This window comes from Gastrolobium bilobum, unplaced genomic scaffold (assembly GCF_033153095.1).
Source record: "Gastrolobium bilobum isolate Gb01-03AN ecotype WA unplaced genomic scaffold, APGP_CSIRO_Gbil_v1 utg12132, whole genome shotgun sequence".
NCBI classification, from domain to species: Eukaryota; Viridiplantae; Streptophyta; class Magnoliopsida; order Fabales; family Fabaceae; genus Gastrolobium; species Gastrolobium bilobum.
In genome coordinates this window covers 378,082-398,429 of record NW_026899550.1, presented here as the reverse complement: position 1 = coordinate 398,429, position 20,348 = coordinate 378,082, and the positions used below count along the sequence as shown (strand labels likewise).

General features: G+C 34.6%; 3 protein-coding genes across 6 annotated transcripts; 2 read left to right on the top strand and 1 right to left on the bottom strand.

The window, feature by feature from the left end:
• Positions 1-559: 559 nt before the first annotated feature.
• On the top strand, positions 560-7,479 carry LOC133291387 (PHAF1 protein At3g51130). Of its 3 annotated transcripts, none has more exons than XM_061489648.1 (15): positions 560-848; positions 1,274-1,356; positions 1,568-1,642; positions 2,828-2,895; positions 3,167-3,272; positions 3,379-3,439; positions 3,523-3,689; positions 3,839-3,901; positions 4,048-4,095; positions 5,334-5,447; positions 5,533-5,632; positions 5,742-5,818; positions 6,039-6,143; positions 6,246-6,298; positions 7,278-7,479. In XM_061489648.1, exons 1-14 carry the CDS (start codon positions 752-754, stop codon positions 6,291-6,293), a joined length of 1,212 nt encoding a protein of 403 aa, XP_061345632.1. In that variant the 5' UTR covers positions 560-751; the 3' UTR covers positions 6,294-6,298; positions 7,278-7,479. The 3 variants fall into 3 exon arrangements, with proteins under 3 accessions (XP_061345632.1, XP_061345630.1, XP_061345631.1); XM_061489646.1 differs by having other exon boundaries at positions 5,739-5,818; XM_061489647.1 differs by lacking the exon at positions 7,278-7,479 and adding an exon at positions 6,616-7,255 and having other exon boundaries at positions 5,739-5,818.
• A 3,199-nt stretch (positions 7,480-10,678) lies between these two features.
• LOC133291389 (probable serine protease EDA2) lies at positions 10,679-17,075 on the bottom strand. Of its 2 annotated transcripts, none has more exons than XM_061489650.1 (12): positions 16,852-17,075; positions 16,051-16,176; positions 15,659-15,814; positions 14,444-14,626; positions 14,202-14,318; positions 14,021-14,074; positions 13,840-13,911; positions 12,963-13,168; positions 12,708-12,802; positions 12,214-12,288; positions 11,858-11,941; positions 10,679-10,978 (listed from the first exon to the last, which is right to left on the bottom strand). In XM_061489650.1, the coding sequence occupies exons 1-12, from the start codon at positions 17,032-17,034 to the stop codon at positions 10,890-10,892; spliced, it is 1,440 nt and encodes a 479-aa protein (XP_061345634.1). In that variant the 5' UTR covers positions 17,035-17,075; the 3' UTR covers positions 10,679-10,889. The 2 variants fall into 2 exon arrangements, with proteins under 2 accessions (XP_061345634.1, XP_061345633.1); XM_061489649.1 differs by having other exon boundaries at positions 10,682-11,011.
• A 1,818-nt stretch (positions 17,076-18,893) lies between these two features.
• LOC133291368 (ethylene-responsive transcription factor 1B-like) lies at positions 18,894-19,220 on the top strand. The gene has a single exon (XM_061489624.1). It carries the CDS (start codon positions 18,894-18,896, stop codon positions 19,218-19,220), a length of 327 nt encoding a protein of 108 aa, XP_061345608.1.
• Positions 19,221-20,348: the final 1,128 nt, after the last annotated feature.

Sequence of the window (20,348 nt, the reverse complement as noted above, 5' to 3'; positions counted from 1 at the left end):
AGAATTTATATGTGTATAGTAAAATTTTGAATCTTTTATAAATATTGGGAGCCATCCACTGAAAATATGATAAAATTGAAATTATTTTCATATTTCTCTCATAATTATTTGTCTTTATTGAGCTCTTTAGACTATAGACCCATAAGTTGGCCATAACAAAAGTAATCATATTTTGTCCATTCTATCGTGAAAGATTTATTCACACCTTCATCGGTGGGAGTGATTTTTTTTTTCCAGTTCACGAGTTTTCATTTTTTAGATACCTTGTAAACATTATAATAATTTTTTTATCTCTTATATTAAATATAGAATTTCCACCTCACTTTTGGAAACCCTTTAAGTACCTTAGAAGAGGAGGTCGAATACACGCATGAGCCAGAATTTTTATTCTAGAAATTTATATATGTTGGAAAAATATGCATGAGCCATGAATCCGAAAAGGATCGGCACTATTCCGCATGCGTGGGTTGTGTTGAAAAAGCATTAAAATAAAAATAAAATAAAAAAGAGAATGAAAGAAAGAAATGTGATTTTCGGTGACGTGCTAGAGGGGCATCTTTTGCGTTTGCAGTGTTAAAAAAGGAAAACGGAAGGTGGTTTTGTTTCCATCAAATCAAATGCAATCCAACCCTATATATAAGCATTCAATACCTGCGTGTTCTTTCGGGCTTTCATCACCGAAAGTAACGGAGAGATTTCCTTAACCAGAAACTCCAAAATACCCCCAACCCCCTACCAATCAGTTTCAACTATGTTGCAGAGATCCAGACGGCGTTGCGAGGGCACAGCCATGGGCGCTATCGTTCTCGATCTACGACCCGGTCTCGGTATCGGACCCTTCTCCCTCGGTAATTATCCATACCCGACCCGATTTTATTGTTTGATGCTTTTAGCAATTCGAATATCGGTCGCTCTCGGTTTTCGAATTGAAGAAGAATCCAATCCATTTCCGAATTTCAGTTCACTTGATCGAATCGAATTTACTTGTTGCATTATAGTAGACGTTCTTCATTTGCTTGTTTGTAAACTTAGGTTGAATAAATAGTAATTTTGTTTCTATTTTTGTTCTTTTTTTTGGGACCGATGAGCTTATCGCTTATTAACAGTCATGTGATGTTGTTCAGTAGCATGGAGGCTTTTTTTTTTGTGTCAATTCAATAGCTCAGCTTATTTGGCACAATTGAAGTTCGATGTTATTGGCATCCCGTTTATCGTTTGAGTTTTTGTTACTGTGTGTTACTGACTTAGCTTACCATTTCTTTATGCTGTTTAGGAATGCCTATATGTGAAGCATTTGCTCAGATAGAGCAGCAGCCTAACATATACGATGTGGTGCATGTGAAGTATTATGATGAGGTTTGTAACATATGATTATGACTTATTTTCTTGTTATCTGTGTCGTCTATGATCGTGTTAACTCACACAAATACGCTAGTTTATTCAATTTTGTTGAATTGACCGTCAGCTTTGGGCAGACTACTATCGGATTGCTTTGTCTGTGTTAGGCATCTGCTGTTTTAGTTCGTAAAAGATTTATTTTGATTTCTTCTACTTTGTTTATATGCAGGAGCCTCTGAAGTTGGATATTGTTATAAGCTTTCCGGATCATGGGTTTCATCTCCGTTTCGATCCCTGGTCTCAGGTGGGTTTTCTTTTCCCCTTTCATTTTGCTGCCAATGATTGATTTATTCCCAAGTGTGTGTGTCTGTGCAGAGTGCTTATTTGGAGAAAACATGAGATTATGCGGCTCAGTTAATGAAATTTTTATTTTTCATGTCTTTAATAGGAAGCATGAGTGGATGACTAGCTGGTACATTAAGTTTATGATTTATTTTACGGGAGCCATAGCTAATGCTTTGGTTTTATAGCATTGTGGCCGCATGAATTATTACCATAACACAATTAAATTTAATGGACATATAGTTGAAAATGAAAATTCAGAAAGTGTGGGAAGAATTCCTGTAGAAAATAAATGGGTTCTGAATGTTATAGGACTCTCAGAAATAGTTTTTAGTTTGTATTATCTTTTGTAAAGAACTAATTCAACCCAAAATCCTAAGGTGTCGAGTGAAGGCCATTTTAATGGTTTATATTATTTTCTAACACACTCCCTCACGTAAGAGCCCTTTGGGCTTGAAATGTGGATATTGCATAGGTCCAATTTTTTTGGTTTTACCTTATGCTTAATTCCACAAGTGGGTGGCGGTGAGGATCAAATTCGTGACCTTATGGTCACTGAAGTTCTGATACCATGTAAATAACCAACCAACTCAACCCAAAACTTTAAGGTGTAGAGTGAAGGCATTTTTAATGGTTTATATTATTCTCTAACATCTTTTAAGTTCATACTATCTGCATTTTAGAACTTGATAAGAGAATCGTAAGAACGAAAAATTGTATTAGGATCTTGCAGTACTATGTCCATGCAAATGAAAAACTGTGGGAGTAATGTAATTGTAGTTTAGAATTTAGCTATACTTTCTTTTCTCCAAGTTCACTGGGGTGGGATACTTGAAGTTTTGGGGTTTTTTTCTTCGTTGGGTCTGTTTCTTTAGTTACAAATACATGCTCCTTCCCATCAAGAAAATACCATGCTAGATAATTTGTATTTTTTTAACCTGATATTGCTGCTATTCACAAAAGTTGATGGAGCATTTCTGAATTTTTTTTGCTGCTTCTTACAATCTAAAGCTTTAACCTCTATTATATGTAGCAGTTCTTATGCTTTCAATCATTCTAAGCTGTTGTATAGTGCTTCTATTTATTGGTACCCATATATTATGACAAGATGACTTTGTCGTGATGAAACTTTCCAATACTATTTTAGAGACTGCGACTTATTGAAATATTTGATGTAAAGCGGCTTCAAATGCGCTATTCCACTTCCCTCATTGGGTGAGTGTCTAGACTTAAAACTTTTGGGGAATGGATCCTCTCTTGTTAAAACTTTACATGACCTTGTCACGTGAGAATTTTGTGTCTATTTCTCTCTTTCAAAACTCTTAAATTGGTGGGGCCCTATCAAAATTTGTGAATATCTATAAACAGAGAGATAGGCATAAAATTTTCACATGACAAGACTATGGGAAATTTTAAAAGATCCATATCCTAACTTTTGTATCTATTTATTGTAAAACACTTTATTGATCATCTTTTCAACTTCTAGGGGACCGTCGACTCTAGCTACTTTTGTTGCTGTATATGCACTTTTTGGGCCCACATATCCTGGAATTTTTGATAAGGATAGAGGCATTTACACACTATTCTATCCGGTACATATCTGGGATGTCAAATGCACAATTATTGCCATTAATTTTTTTGTTCTACAAGTCCACATTAATATTTTCTGGTTTGTATTTTTCTTGGTTTGGTTTTTAGGGGCTTTCCTTTGCATTTCCTATTCCAAGTCAGTTTACAGACTGCTGTCACGACGGGGGAGGTATTTATTATATCGTCTTGAAATTGAAATTTTGCACTGAGTTTTCTAGTTCTAATTTTGTTTGTCTCTTTTCATTATGGAAGTGGAATTGCCATTGGAGTTTCCAGATGGGACCACACCAGTTACATGCCGTGTTTCTATATATGATAGTTCCTCCGGTAAGAAGGTTGGTGTGGGGTCCTTAATGGATAAGGCTTCTGCTCCGCCATTACCTGCTGGCAGCATTTACATGGAAGAGGTTCTTGTCAAGGTTTGGGTTCTTTAAGCCCTGTATCAGTTTTGTTTTTGCTTATTTAGTATGACACCTTTAGTTTGCTTCATTTTAGAGAAACTTTCTGCCTGATTTGGCAAGGTGGCTGTAATATTGGCGTCTAATTCAGTTCTTTCTCTGTTATATAGCTGGGGGAAGAATTGTACTTCACTGTTGGCTCTCAACACATTCCTTTTGGTGCTTCTCCACAGGTAAGCTTTATGTTACATACAATTGAAACCATTTGAGCTATGCTTCTATCATATTATTTTCCTGTGCTTTCTGTTTCTTCTTTTGTCATCTTCCACTTGATTTGTATTCTTTATCTAAATCAAAGTTTATGTTATCCTTCCTGCAGGATGTGTGGACTGAGCTAGGTCGTCCCTGTGGCATTCATCAAAAGCAGGTGCCATGAATTTCTAGTTCTTAAATGGAATGTGATTATTTTGTAGGCTTTTTGTGGAATTAAACTGATATATGTTGCAGTAATGTCTGCAGAATCTGAGTAAACTCTTTCTATGTCTTTATTGTTGGTGTACTGTGGAGAATTGAATTTATGAAGCTTTATACATTTCTGATATTGAGATTTTTCTGTACATTTCACAAGTCTGTCAGCAAGTATACAATGCAAGTTTAACTTAACAATACCTTCTACCTTTAATGGATCATATGAGGACCTAGGCAATAACTGCTGCATGTTTTAGACTATCCTTTTGTTTGGTGATTTGGTTGAGGATAAAAGAGAGGAAAGAAGTGGGGGATGGGAAAATTGACGTAAGGAGAAATTTCTTGTTTGGATGGATGGGTGAAAACAGACGGTATGTTGGGGGGGGGGGGGGGGGAATTGAAGCAAGAAGGTACATGTGGTCCACCAATTATTTTTCCCTTGGAGTTTGGGAAGAACCAACATCAACAACACATTTATCCCAAACTAGTTGGAGTCAGTGGCAGATGAACCCAAATGAAAAGTACAAAAAGATTGAGGAAAAATGTATAAAAATAAAATTATATATATAACCAAAATTACCCACGCTTCTGTCATATTCCACAATCTATGCAGCTTCTGCTTTTGAGAACTCCCCTTATGTGCTCCCCTTATGTGAATTGATTGTTCTATTCATCTTCGTAAGTTTATCTTTGTTTCTTTTTATTTTGGGCCTTTTCTTATACACAGAGCTGCATAGATATGGTACTTTTTTTATGGTTCTTGTGTAATATGAGATAGATGGAAGCCTTAGGCTTGATTAAATGCTTGGGGATATGCTTGGAACATGCAGACTTCTTCTTGTATGGTCTCTCTACCGAATATTTTAGTAGAAGGCTTTGCTAGACCCCCTATGATACATGCAAATGTAGTTGGCAAGTTATTTTTGGGTGAATATGTGGTTGACAAGTTTTAAGACTAGGAATTGGGAGTCAAACAGAAGTTATCAAGACAGAGCTAACTGTCAAAATTATAATATTGTTGTTAGTTGCTCTCTGTTCATGGAGTAGTTTGATGTTCACTACATACTTAACTATTTATTTTAAGGAGGCTGAATCTGAATTCTACCTTGAGTACAAAGCAATTTTGTAATGTTTATAGCTAGTAAATTCCTTGAATGAGTATTTTGTTTTGGTAGATTCTGACTCCTAATTCTGCAGGTAGATCAAATGGTTATTCATTCTGCCTCAGATCTTCGGCCACGAACAACTCTTTGTGGAGATTACTTCTATAATTATTTTACTCGTGGTCTGGACATCTTATTTGATGGGCAGGTTTGCACCTTACCTCATCCTTTTGTTTCTATACACAGTGATACAACTGACAACGTAAGCTCCTACATGTCTGTTGTATTTTCAGACTCACAAAATCAAGAAGTTTGTATTGCATACCAACTACCCTGGTCATGCTGATTTCAATTCTTACATTAAGTGCAACTTTGTTATCTATGGCTCAGATTGTAAGAATTTTTTTATTTGCATTGCAGTAATTAGATTGGTCTTGAAGTTACAGTTATGTAGATTTTTGTTGTGAAAAAGAGATAAAATCATTTTTTCCCTTTCCAGCAGTTGGAGGATCTTTTCAGGAAGTAAATAACAGCAAACAGAGGGCTATTACACCTAGCACAAAATGGGAACAAGTGAAGGTGATTTTTTATCCCTTCCAAGTTGTATGTTTGCCCTTATAAATGATGTTTCACCTTGGAAGATCCTTTTTTTTTTTTGGAATTTTGGAAGATCTTCTTTAATTTAATTATATGAAGTAATTTGGGGAAGAAAATTGTGACAAGCTTTGATGTGGATTTCTTATAATCATTAATAGAAGTTATGGTATGAATTATGATTGCTTGTAATTGTTTCTTTTAGGAAATACTTGGGGATTGTGGGCGAGCGGCCATTCAAACACAAGGCTCTGCAAGTAACCCTTTTGGTTCTACTCTTGTATATGGTTATCAAAATATAGCCTTCGAGGTGCGTCATTCTATGTGCTTACTGTGCCCTGCTAATTTACTTGTTTAGTCCACTATGGTGCCTTGAAGAGACTGCTAATCTATACTCTGGTGATGTTATCAGGTTATGAAGAATGGTTATATTGCAACTATAACTCTCTTCCAGTCATGATGATGGTACATTTCTTTTATTGTGTGTTTTTCTATGTAAATTTATTCTTCTTTAGATAGCAAGCTATAACCTAATTTTTTTTTCTTGAATCTTAGCTATTGTTTCAATATTAAAAATCCAAGTTAATTGCTACCAGCCAGTATTAGATCATTGTCTTAATATTTTCTAGCTTCATTCTTGTTAAACTTTTATTTATTTATTAGGTTTATTTACTATGTTAATTTCGATAGTTTTACCAAGTTTTTGGCCTAGTCTAGTTTAAAAGTTTCTAATTGGGTTCTTAAAATTATAAATGTTTCTAATTGATCCCTATTGCGACCAGCACGGACATCTACAAATTTAATGACGAGGTGGTAAGTGGAGAGCTCATGTGGTTCCCATTATGCCATTCGGTTCGGTTTGTGTGGATCAAAAGGTGGTCAAATCAGCCCATTTCACCCGTAAAACATTGTCGTGTGACTGTTTTAAAGGAAATATATCATGTGCCAGTCATGTGATTGTTTTCAGGGAGAGGGAAATGGAACATTTGAGACCACCTTTTAAAGCATGTTTGTTTGAGATTCTATTCGCACACAGAGGTTCACGCGTTTTCTGAGGTAAATACACGCTCTTTGGGAGCGATTCACTGTGAAGAAAATGGTCTTTTTTTATCAACTCTCGGTGGTGGTTGAAAGAACTTAAAACAAACATGCTGTTAGTCTATGCAGACAAAGTGGTGGGGGGCCACAGCAGCACTGAATGAATGGATGTCTGACAAAAGTGGTCATTGATGGAGACTCAATGAGAAGCATTTGCTAATTTTAAGGATCCAATTAGAATCTTTTTATACTCTCGAAGGACTAATTCAAAAGGTCGTCAAACCTCTAGGGATCAACATATTAAACATATTTATTATAGTTGATAACACGGAGTTTTGAGTTTTTGTGCATTGCCGGGGCTTTTGGTTGCTCTTAATCTCTCTCTCTCTCTGTGTCTTGGTCATAGATTTCTCTCAAGCATGGTTATGGAACTTCACAAGGAGTAGCAGGCTAGGTTTGTACGGCCATTGTGTATCAATAGCTCAGCTATCATCATTGTCATCATTATCGTGGCAAGGGGCGATAACAATTGTACAGCTGTGTAACAAAATGTAAATATTAAATCCCTGTCATATTATAATGTAATTATCGAACGTTGACATCTTGCACAAAGCTAATGTAATAAATTCATATTGCTTTATCTCGGATTGCTTCACCTTGTGAGATTCTCGGTTACTTTCCATGCTCCAGTTTTCCTCTGTCGACCTTGTCTCTTCTCCTTCCCTTTCGTCTCTTTAAGCTCACTCCTGATCAAACAAGCAAGTTTCCCTTCTGTGTGTTTAGTAGAGTTCTCTTGACATTATCGTTAGTAATCAAGCATGGAAGAATTTTTATTTTAAATTTAAATCTTCTCAAATAAGTATGCACTTAAATTAGTCGATAAAAATCTCAATTAATATGTAATGCATAGAGTTTTATTACCTTTTTTATTTATAAAAAATATGTAGTTTTACCTTCTTAATAACACTGAAAACCAATGAAAGTGAACAATAATTGTGAATCACTATCAAGACTATTACATCTGATGCAACACGTGTTAAATCACCAACGAACACCCAAAAACTGAATTCGATTGATGTTAATGGCTGGACCCATATACATAAATTGAAAATTTCATGAACGAGGGTGTTTAAGGACCCACAAAGAAACTGTCCGGAAAAGCTTCTCCCGTGTCGTTTTGGGTGATTTGAACATCAAAATTGGTTGGTCTTTTGGTCCATTCATGTCACGACGGACAAAAGGTGTTGCAAGTTGCAACCTGCAAGAAGACTCGGTATTTGACAGAATGACCACATATATGTCTAGAAAAAAGATAGTGACAAGAATGATGTGAGCACACATAAGAAACAGAGAAGAAGGAAGAGTCCCATTCTATTTCCTGTGACTGCGCTTTTGACCGAGAAGTACTTCTAGCACAATGACAAAAAGGAAAGAGGAAACTACCTTATGCTAAGTGCAAAGGCTAAATATTTGAAAAGAAATATGGTCAAAAAAGAAAAAGCACAACGGCGTCGCTTTATCTCATCGCGTTTAATTATTGAGGAATATGACTGCCATTTGAGTGAAGATATTCGGAAAGTTATATTCGGAAAGTTATATCTCATCGCGTTTAATTAGTAGGCGATAATATTAGGTAAAATGGAAAATCTGAGCCAAACATTTTTTAGAGTAACGGATCAATGGAGCAAGACATTTTTTTTAATGTTTTTAAAAACTGACCAGTTATTGAACTAGGAAATGGTGGTTCAAAACCTTAAATATATATATATTTTAATTATATAATATATTAAGAGGAAGGATCTGTTTACAAATTTTTACAAATTACACTGTATTTCCAGAAGTACATAATGTAATGTACTTCGAGAAGTATATAGTGTAGTTTGTAAACATTTTTTTTTAAATATAACCCTTCCCGTATATTAAACAATAAAATAATATATTGATTAACATTCCCAATTAAGTAACATAATAATAAAAATCTAGTAATGAGCATAATATTTATAAGATTATAACATGAAGAAATATATTTAAAAATAGTCAAAACATAACAATATTTGAAATGATGTCGTCTAATTTCTTTAAAAAAGTCATTATAATGTCACATGGCTTTTTTTTTTTTGCTCATAACATTAAAAATTTCGCTACTAATTTTGAACTGATTTGGCCTATTTTCAACTCATTTTTTGCTCAGCCAATTTTATAAATTGAATGAATCAAGTACTTCATAAATTTTGACACCAGTGTTGTGTGTTGTTGATCTTTTTTGATTTAATGGCTTTCAGATGAGGTGTCAAATTTTAAATTTTATACTAATGTCAAATGATCCTATCTCATACATATATATAGAGAAAAGGGTGGGGCCCACCTTAAAGAAAAAAATAAAAAATAAAAAAGTGATTGGCACGAATATCGAAGTGAGAGTGGTAGGAGAGGAGACTTTTCATGCAACATGAGAAGTCTTTTTTCTATATATATATATATATATATATATATATATATATATATATATATATATATATATATATATATACACACACACAAGGATTTATTAATCTCCTACAGTAGGAGATGACTTACCTCATGCTATAGAAACAAATCATGTGGGTCCCACCATTTTCTAAAAAATCAAAAAAAAGAAGAAGGAATAGCACGGCTTTTCATGTCTCACTCGCATAAGAAAATTCTCGTCATCAACATAAGATAATTTAAACCCATATATATATATATATATATATATATATATATATATATATATATATTTAATATTTATATATTTAGTGTCTGAGGCAATGATGCTATTGGTTTTTGTTATGCTCATCACTGCAACCGATTATTGTTACGAATCTCATATTGATTCTATAAGCAACTAATATAGGGTTTATAAGGTTTTGTATACTTCTATTCTTTGAGCTACTAACTTTTTGGGTGATTATTGGTCCGTAATTTTTGGTACTTATCTTGGGGATCCCACATTAGTTGAATATGCAACTAGTGTGCGGTATATATAGCCTTGAACACTCTCACTTTTTGAGCTAATTTTTGAAGTGGTGATCTCAAGGTCTGTTACTGATAGATGAGTGAAGCCCTCAAAAAGAGAGAAAGGGCTACTGTCGGGTCAGTGTCAATAGAATGAAAACCGCCATAAGACACTAACGTGGGATTTATAAAGGATCTTGGACACTCCCACCTCTTGAACTAAGTTAGGTGACAAGAAGACAAAGTTATCACACTCAAACCACCCGGGAACCGTTGATTAGGCTGTGTATCGCAGCATCAGATTTAACATCTCCCTCTCCTGTCCATGGCTATGCAATAATACATTATAAATAGAACCAACTGGTAGAGATAGTCTGAACAGTCCAAGCAAGGAATGTTCGTTAAGGGCTATGCTTACGGAGAATCTAAAATTGCTTGGAAGTTGAAACTGAATCGTTAGATTCTGGAAACCGGACCATATTGATATAAATAGTGATTGTTTAACTAATATAATATAGATAACTTGTTAGCTTAATTAGCTAGGGTTAAAAAGTTATGCCAATAAAAAAATAAAAAAATCATTGTATATAATATCGAAAATGAATATAAAAGAACTCCTTAAATAATCATTTAAAAATCTGGATGCTATAGAAGTAGGGTTAACTGCTTTATTATTCTAAATGAAACAAGTTAACTCTCATGGTAAGTTGGGAAAAGTTAACGAAAAACACTAGAAAAGTTAACGAAAAATGGCCTACACTCACAAGTAAACAAGCATGTTCTTGGTGAATCTCACCAGAGGTTCATGACACCCAAGTGTTATAAACAACAACTGGTAAGCTTTTATCTGGCGATGGCATAGACATGCTATATACAACTCGATAGAATATGTATATTGCATGAAATGGTATTCTTTGTACAAATACGTTTTGACTGTTATTTGGTTAGTTTACACAAAGGTGATTCAAAACAATATACATCGTGGAGTAAGTTGTAATAGAAATCAAGGGTAAGTTGTTGCCGTACATCATGCAACTCATAATCAGATACAATTCCTGCCCGTGTCCTGGTCCTGGCACTGAGATAGCCACAAGTCCATATGCTCAATGATCTTTTGCCTAACTTTGTGAACTGCATCAGGGGATGTGCAGTTCTTGTCGTTACCTAAAATAAAATTTCACAATTAGAATGTTGTTTAATGTAGTTTGATCCCGTATACATGTTACAAGTAACTAACACGGTTGTGTGTAGATATAGCATGAAAACCTATGATGCACGGACACTGACACGGGACACGACACGCCGACATGTTAATTCTAAAAAATGGCATATTTTGACACGTTAATACACGTTTTGATATTAAATAATATTTTTAATATATATAATATAATTTATATTTAGTAGATATAACAGTCCATAATAAGTCATATATTCAATTAAATATTCAAATTTCATAACATAAATATAAACAAAAATAATTTTTCGTACCTTGTTAATTTTTCATGTCAAATTTCATAACAGAAAAAAATTGATTTATAAATGATATTTTTTATTTTTAGTTAATAAAATAAAATTAAGAAAAAAAAAACATGTCCGAACGTTGACCACGTGTCCGAAAAAGTTGACTGCGTGTACGAAAAACGTGTCGGAGAGTTGCCACGTGTCCCAAAATATTGACCGTGTGTCGGAGCGTGTCCGACACGCACAATTCAAAAAAAAAAACGCCAGTCCGTGTTTTAGAGATGACAACTACTAATAAGCATTGGTCATACAATTTTCTTGTTGCTTCGTTCCTTAACGTTTTCATTATTATTATTAAAATATAATTTTCTTCTTTTTGATAAGCATGAGATCTTTTTGTTGATGCGTGGGAGAAGAAATCTTGGTGAATATGCAATTGAAATACGGATAAAAACCATAAGTTAACTCCAATAATTTGCAGGTTCAAGATTGGTGGCCTAAAACATATCAAAATGACAAGAATCATTGGCGTGCAAGAATTATACATACCTTCAATATTAAAGGGAGATTGAGGACATCCTCGCATGTCAGTTCCATGGCCACAATTATAGCATGTCATAGTGTACGAAGGCACTGAAAGTTTAGTAGTGATTAGGCAGCATTCAGCTAATGGTACAAGAGCATAGTAATTGTGCATCACACATAAAAACTCAAAAGGCACAACATTATGTTTTATATAATGTAGCATTGATAGAAATGAGCCGGTCAATTGTCACTAAATAGCAATCAAACAATCTGAATCCATGTTGGATTTGAGAGAAATTCAATTTTGACAGATTGCCACAGTGATGGCGCAAATAAATAATGTTATTGTCCATAATTGATAAAAGTAAATTCCAACTCACTATCAGGGGATGAAATTTGTTTTGATGCATGACGCCAAGGATCCTGTGAGCCATTTGTAAATACTATTTTGGAACCTGTCCATGCACATTACATTAGGATACATGAAATGAAGTCAAATTCAAGAAGATGATTATATAATAGCATATTCAGAATAAAACCATACACGAATGTAAAATATGTAGTGTCCAGCCATAATATGCCATAAAGAACATATATAGTTTGTTTTAAGAACTCACTCATAATTGTAAGCACATAATTCAGATTAAAATATGTAAACATGAAAGAGACATCCCTATTCAAAATTACTTTAAAGTGCAGGATAACAATCATCAAGGCCTGATAAAGATATAACATTTAGTCCAAATAACACGAAAGATAAAATAAACGAGAAATAACTAATGATATACTGTGAATTTGGGGAAAACTAAGAGTCATATAAGAAAATTAATTCTTAATTTTTACATAACAGTTGAGGCAGAGGTAAGATTCTGACCTGCAATTTTTGTGCCTCCATAGTATATGTTAGTTGCATCAACATCAGGAAAGATGCCCTTTCCAAAGACATTTTTGCAAAGGTCCAAATGATATCTGCAATATATGAGAAACCACTCTAAACAAATTTACAAGATTATGATGAAAAAATATGCAAAAACTAGAGTATTAAAACTATAGTTTAACAGTGATATACAAAAGGGAGTAAAGGAATATTGTTAACAGAGTATATGAACAGTGGCGATAAGGAAATTACCTAGTGTCAACTTTTGAGGACCGTATACTATCATTTGATGGAGCCACCTGAAAGTATGCAAATTCAGTGCAAACTTGAAACCACCATAGTCTATCAGAACTGTTTTCACTGACAGCAGTGTTTTTTAAGTACTTCTGGTTATAACTTTGTACATTAACACCAGAGGTTCCAAGGTAATACTCCTTGACAAATTTGGCATAAGCATCCTGCATGGGATATTTGCCATCAGATGGATCAGATAACAGGAGACAGAGCAGTCTTGGAAGGGCACCAGAGACATCTTGACAAAGGAACATAAAATAGAATAAAGACAATCATTGACTAACATAATGCAGTATCTATTATTTTTAGACAAAGACCAAGTGATAAAGGAGAAAAGAATAGTTGAAAAATTAATTCATTGTATAATAGCTACAGAAGCTAAAGCTGATTGGATTGTTGCGACAATCAGAATTCAAGAGTCTCATTATATGATAAAATAGTTTTGAAGATCATGGTTACTACAGTGCAGAAAATACAAGAGCTAGCACAGCGAATTGAAAATAGATGAAAAAAACTGGTTAAGTAGGGATGTTACAAAGATTTAAGCCTCGCGGGATATACATCAACATTAACATTGAACACTTTATGCTCCAATGTTTATAGAATTTGAGGCATAAAACAAATACCGACATAGAGCTGTATGATGAGGTAAAGAATTTTACATGACTATATTGTAATGACAAAGGAAAAAAAAATACTGACATACAAATGGAAGCCAAGATAAAAAAAATAAAATCATAAAAGGTACATTTTAAGTTTTACATCAGAAACTTGTTCATTGAGGATTGAACCGTTTCATAATAATCTGGCAAAAGTAGCTAGACTGAAAGCATACCACCAAATCCTCTCCAGCTTTCTTTGCTTCAACAAGAGGCTTGCATAATATATCTGGATTTCCATATTGAAACTAAAACATTCAAAGAAAACCAGCAAAAGAGGAAACAACATTATAAATTTGAATGCAATAATATATTGCAACAATTTAATAAAGAAACAGCAGGAATCATATCAATTACCGCTGTAACAGCAGCATCAGCCAAAAAATACATGAAGTCACCATCAATTACAAGCTGCAAAACTAGGAAATGGTCAGCATGCAACATGAAAATCATTTTAGAAAATCTAGCAGGGAACGTGGCTCTGTTTGCAGTACACTATAATATGCTTCAGCAAGTGTAAGAAAGGAACATAACATACATCAGCTGCATTAAAAGAAGCCTTCAATGCCTTCCCATCGATTCCCAGTTTTTGTTCAATAAGTTGAGTGGTTTGTTGTAACGCTGTTTTACATTCAACACCTGCTGACTCACCAATCTGCATATTGAAGATAGAAATCTCACCATGACTGACACTAAATAATAGGGAAGGTTTATACGGTATATAGTATCTAGACTACAAAACCAAAAAAATGACCATTAAGGAAAAATCAATATCTTCACCTGCTGATCAAATTCTGTGAAGTTGTAAATAGCAAGAACAACTGCAGAACTTGCAAGACTTCCACATGATAAATGGGGAAACTTAAGACGGAACCATGCACTCAGTGCTCCAGAATATGAGACACCAAAAACAAACCAGGGATTTTCAGATTTTGTTCTATTAAGCTTTGCATTTAAGGAATCCTACAATAAAAATACAATAAGCAATCAAATAAAATGAAAAGCAAATTTAATAAACACAATAGGCTCCTTAAGTCATCATTAAAACCTGAGGGAAAAAAGAAGATAAATTAACACAAAGAAATTTCTTTATTGATTTACCATATATACTTTATGTATAATGAAACATGATTGCTAGAATTGTAGAAATACAAGTGTGCACGTAGGACCATATAAATGCATCAATAAGCACAAGTAGAATCATGACATACTAGAAGCCCAGGTAAAGTACACAAGAAGTAATTCTTGGTAGAGACCCAATCTTCTGTTCTTATGAGTCCATATTGTCAGCGAATATTTAGGATAGTATTGGTATAGGCAATTGATTGCTGATTCAGATGGTTGAGTATTCTTGAATTATACCTCCAGCATTTAGTGCAAATTGAGATGTTGGCTGGAGGCAAATTATTATGCTTCGTCCTGCAGCCTTTTACACACTCTCTCTCTTGTTTCTATCAGCCAAACCCTTGTTTTCTCTTTGTAACTTTTCAACATAAACTATTTTGCATCTTCTTGGATAATAGCTTTTGAAGCTTCAAGAGTGAATTTTGGACCCATCAAGATATTTTCAATTACTACATGCAATATTGCAATCCATGCAACTTGTATTAAATTGACGAAATTTAGATATACTTGAGCAACATAAAACATCTTATGACATCTAAATATAAATCATATAAATCTAATTTGACACGAATTGACATAAAATGGCCTTTTTTCTGGACAGTGCCATTGATAATTAATTACTGACCTAAACAATATCTCAACCTGATTCACATCAATGAAATCCCTATCGTCAAGCATTTACAAACATGTGCATTTTGATTTTTAGCAACTTATACATGAACTAGACCAATACTATGCTACTTCAGTCATATAAAAAAAGAAACAGAAGACTATCTATAACTTTTTCAACTAGTTTCTTAAGATACTACTTTACTGGCTTCATTTCTCCAAAGTTGTCATCAAACAGGAAGGTAAAAAAGTTTAACTTGCCTGGTAATTCTGGCGAAAAATAGCCAAATCAAAGAGTGCCTGCTTGGATGAAAGATATCTCAAATTTTCTGTTGTCAGAGCTTTAAATGGAGAACTCTTTCCATAATAGCGATGCTCAAGAGAAACCACAGCTGCTTGGAACTTCTTTGCCAGAACCTAGAGATGTTACAACGCATGGAGATTTTCTTTAAATTAATATATTTGCCTCTTAAAAGCCATAATATTTTTTAAATAAACAAAGTCAGTCTTGTTGGTGCTATGATACATAGGACTCTAGCCAAGCTACAACTTATGATCTTACTTCCAATCTTTGCTCTTGAATGCAGATATTTAAACCAAGAAAAACCATTAAAGTATAAGAATACAAATTTGGACCAAGAATTGTGACTTACACTAATATAGTCATTTTTTATCCCATTGCATGAACTTTCACCACAGATTACCAAAAAAATTGGTCCATCCGGAGCCCGAAAATAGTCAAGGTACTCATAGTAACGTTGCTGGAAATTGCAATGATCCTGCAGTGCATGCATGAATATAAGCCGAATCAACCATATAAGAATTTGACAAGTAAAGGTGGTGAATAGATTCTAGGACTGGAAATTTTCAACATAAAAAGAAAAAACTTTAATGCAAAATTAAGAAAACTTTCTCTTTTTCTGAAATTAATGCATAATGTGATATTTTTTAAGAGTTTCAATTTCAACAGGGTTTATGCTTCAAAGTATAATAATCTAACTATAGGAATGTGGCAAATTGCTTAACCACTATCATCTACTAAACTAAACCTCTCCAGAATAATTAAATCTACATAAAGATGAGGACCATGAGGTTGAATAGTAGGCTAAAAGCCTTGTTTAGGGGTATTTGGTATGTTAAGTGTTAACACCATTACACCAAGATATCCACATTCATCATCATACCAATTACCAAACAAGGAATTTTGACTTTGATATTTGGGCATCTTGTTAGTTAAAGTGCTGAACTAACAATATAAACCTAGTACTTGTTAGTTAACAAAACAAAAAAAGTGTTCAGTTGCTGGAATTAAATCTCACCTACAATCACCGGTCTTGAACTATAACATGTATGAATAATTAAGGTTTGCTTGAAAGCAAAAAAAAATGTTGGCAAGCAAACGTTGAGAATAATTGTAAGAAAATTGGATGTAATTTTAGAGAAGAGACAAGTACATAGGGAGAGAAGTGGTCGAGTGTCTGAGAGAACCACAGTTCTTCATTCGTCAGATAATTGCCGCTTCCATTCCCAGACAACCGATTTAGCATCGCACGAGGTGCCGCTTTGACCGTCGGGAATAACAGTAACAGAGACACTAACAAACACGACAACATCGTCACTGTCCATCCCTCTCTCATCGTCGTTTCCAACACGATTGTCTCCTTTTCCACCCCCAACCCCGCCTTCAAATGATGCTGTTTCGAATATAAATATCCCTTAATATATGCCATAAAGAAAAACGCAACTTCGATTTATACAGTAAAAGTAAATGCAGCCTAATATCATAGCCAATCTTAACAATATTTGCGTTGACAGAAGTGTATATATAAGATGTCTTAACCAAAAAAATAAAATAAAAATAAATAGCGCTTATTTATTAAAGGATTTCATAAAGGGATAGGTTATTTTACATCATATATGTAAAATTTTACATCATTACGAAATGATTTAATATTTTATTAACATATATAGAAATTAATGTAAAATATGTTTCTAAAATATATGAAACTAAAAATTGGCTTTTTGACCCGTAACCCTTTTTTAATAATTAGTTATCAAATTGACCTTGATTATAATCTATTTCAAAAATTTAATCTCTACAGAAAACATAACATCAATCTACCCATGTTTAACCGTTGACCATCAAATCTATCCGGATATCCCCTCCCTACCCGAATATTTTTTGAAATTTTATCCTACCCAATAAAGAGCGGATACTCGAGTATATTTCATAAATCTGAAAAAATACTTGAATTATTTACTCGGGTAGGGAGGCGGCTACCCGGGTAAATTTCTTAACATAGTCAAGAAGCTAAATCATCAAGCACTTGGGTGCTGCAGATAGAGATAGTGATGGGACCACTGAGACAGAACGAAGCAAGCTTGTGTTTTTCGATAGGAGGAGTGAGTTTGAGCTTGAGGATCTGCTTCGAGCATCGGCAGAGATGCTTGGGAAAGGTAACTTGGGTACGGTTTACAGAGCAGTGCTTGGTGATGGATGCACTGTGGCTGTGAAGAGACTCAAAGACGCAAACCCATGCTAGAGGAACGAGTTTGAACAGTATATGGTGTTGGGCCGTGCACGGGGAGCTCATGGCGGGAAGAGACCGTCAACCATAGTGGAAGAGACCCATGAATCCAATGCCTTAAGATTTTGGGTTGAGATATGGTGTCAGATCCACTTGCTACGGTTGGTGTAGCCTTAGCTCATTGGTGGTGGTCCCCCGCCACGGGCTTCCCCTGGACCCGCCTGACAGTGGTATCAAAGCCGGGTTGAGCTCGAGCTAGCCTGGTGATTGGCTAGGAGGCGGGTCGAGTACTTTGCGCTTGGGGTACTCGGTTGAGGGGGAGCGTACCAATGGTGGGTTTCACACTTGAGGGGGAGATTGTTGAGGAATCCAAGTGTGAGTGATTGAGTGAAAAAGTCCCACATTGGTTAAGAATGGACTAAGTGAGCAGCAACATTAAGTGAGCTCGGAACACCACAATCAAACCCAAAACCTTAAGACATTAGGTGCATGGGTCCTTCCACTTATACGATGCTCACTTAGTCCATTTTTAACCAATGTGGGACTTTTTCACTCAATACTCACACTTGGATTCCTCAACATATGGATGTTGTAGGGAAGCTAAAGCACCAAAACATTGTTAGGTGGTGTTTGGCTGGCCTCTTTACAAAATTTACCTAGGCAAGTGATCATTGGATTCCAGAAAGCCAGTGTTTGGCTGAATAGATTCATACAGAAAGCCACTTTTCCAAAATACATAGCTTTTTCAATTTGTAAGCAAAAAGACAGCTTTCCGCACTGTTACAAAAGCGTTTTGCTATGTGGCTTTTTGTAAAACCATGGGTAAACCACTGTTGACTTCATTTTTTTGTAACCAATATACCCTTTGAAAAGGCAAGACAGATAATACGATGCAAGAGATGATGTGTGTGGTCAGCTTAGGGCGTCAGTAGGTTGTATCTGCTCTACCGTTTTGCAAAGGAGTATCCATGGGAAAATTTGCAGCAGAGATTAGAGATACAACGAGGAATGGCACAAGGGTTTGGCTTGGAACCTTTGATAGTGCAGAGTCTGCTGCTTTAGCTAATGACCAAACTGCATTTTCCATGAAAGGCCATAAAGCTGCACTCAATTTTCCAGTCAAAAGGGTAAAAGAATCTTTGCAAGAAATCAAATATGGTTGCTTGCAAGGTTTTTCACCAGCACTTGCACTCAAGGAGTGGAACTGCATCCAAAGAAATTTGTCAACACAACTGGGGTATACAACATGCCACCTGATCTGGAAGATGTTTAAGCTTGAAAATATCTCTGATTGAGGACAAATGGCATACAGTCCACTTTTTGTTTGTTTAGGATAAGGGTATCGGGGATCAAATTGTAATTTTATAACATTTACCTATTTATATTTTTTCCAAAACCAAACATAGGTTTTCAAAATTTGGATATATTTACTTGGTAAAATTTTATCCAACCAAACAACTTTTTTTTACATTTTCCTATCTATCTCACTTTATCTCACTTTCTTACCATTTCCCTATCAATTCTATTTCCCTAGTTTTGAAAAAATTTCTCCTCAACCAAACACCACCTTAGACTCAAAGCTCATTATTATGCTAAGGAAGAAAAGTTTCTTGTCTATGATTATCTCCCCAACGTCTATCTAGGTTAAGAAATTTACCTACCCAGGTAAATAATTCAAATATTCTTCCAAATTTATGAAATATACCCGAGTATCACCTTCCCTACTCGGGTAGGATAAAATTTTCAAAAAATACCCGGGTAAGAAGGGGGATATCCGGGTAGACTTGATGGTCAACGGTCAAACATGGGCAGATTGATGTTATGTTTTTTGAAGAGGTTAAATTTTTGAAATAGTTTATAATCAAGGTCAATTTGGTAATTAATTATTAAAAAAGGGCTACAGTGGTCAAAAAGCCCTAAAAACCACTTGATTATATTTTCATTATTATTAAACTTTTAAAAATATAACAGAGATAATTAAAACAATAGTAAAGTTCAAACACCTCGATAAAAAAAAAGGAAAAATGTTTATCCTTTTAAATAACGGGTAAAAGATTTCTCCAGTCACCGGAGATAAAGTTATCTCTAGTGAGCTCAAAACGACGTCATTTTGGGGCGAAAATCAAAGTGTTTTTGTAATTATAATATATTGCAGAGTTATATTAGTCTTTATCACTATAATTTTTTAATCTTATAACTCCAAAATGACATCGTTTTGAGCTCACTGAGATAACTTTATATCCGGTGACTGAAGAAATACTTTTCCCTTAAATAACATAACTTGTGTCATTTCACTCTTATAAAGAGGTGAGACTCACTCTTTTAATTTTTTGTCAACTTTCTCTCCTCCTTTATCTATCTCTTTCTCTTTCTTAAAATGACACAATTTTACATCCTTTAAAATGACACACATTTTTCCGTAA

Coding starts and splice junctions, on each gene's coding strand:
- LOC133291387 (XM_061489646.1), top strand. CDS start 752: ATGTTGCAGAGATCCAGACGGCGTTGCGAGGGCACAGCCATGGGCGCT. Junction 3,273..3,378: donor TTTACACACTATTCTATCCG/GTACATATCTGG, acceptor TTTGGTTTTTAG/GGGCTTTCCTTTGCATTTCC. Junction 4,096..5,333: donor GTGGCATTCATCAAAAGCAG/GTGCCATGAATT, acceptor CTAATTCTGCAG/GTAGATCAAATGGTTATTCA.
- LOC133291389 (XM_061489649.1), bottom strand. CDS start 17,034: ATGAGAGAGGGATGGACAGTGACGATGTTGTCGTGTTTGTTAGTGTCT. Junction 14,627..15,658: donor TTTTTCGCCAGAATTACCAG/GCAAGTTAAACT, acceptor TTTTTATTGTAG/GATTCCTTAAATGCAAAGCT. Junction 11,942..12,213: donor ACAAATTTCATCCCCTGATA/GTGAGTTGGAAT, acceptor CTAAACTTTCAG/TGCCTTCGTACACTATGACA.
- LOC133291368 (XM_061489624.1), top strand. CDS start 18,894: ATGGGAAAATTTGCAGCAGAGATTAGAGATACAACGAGGAATGGCACA.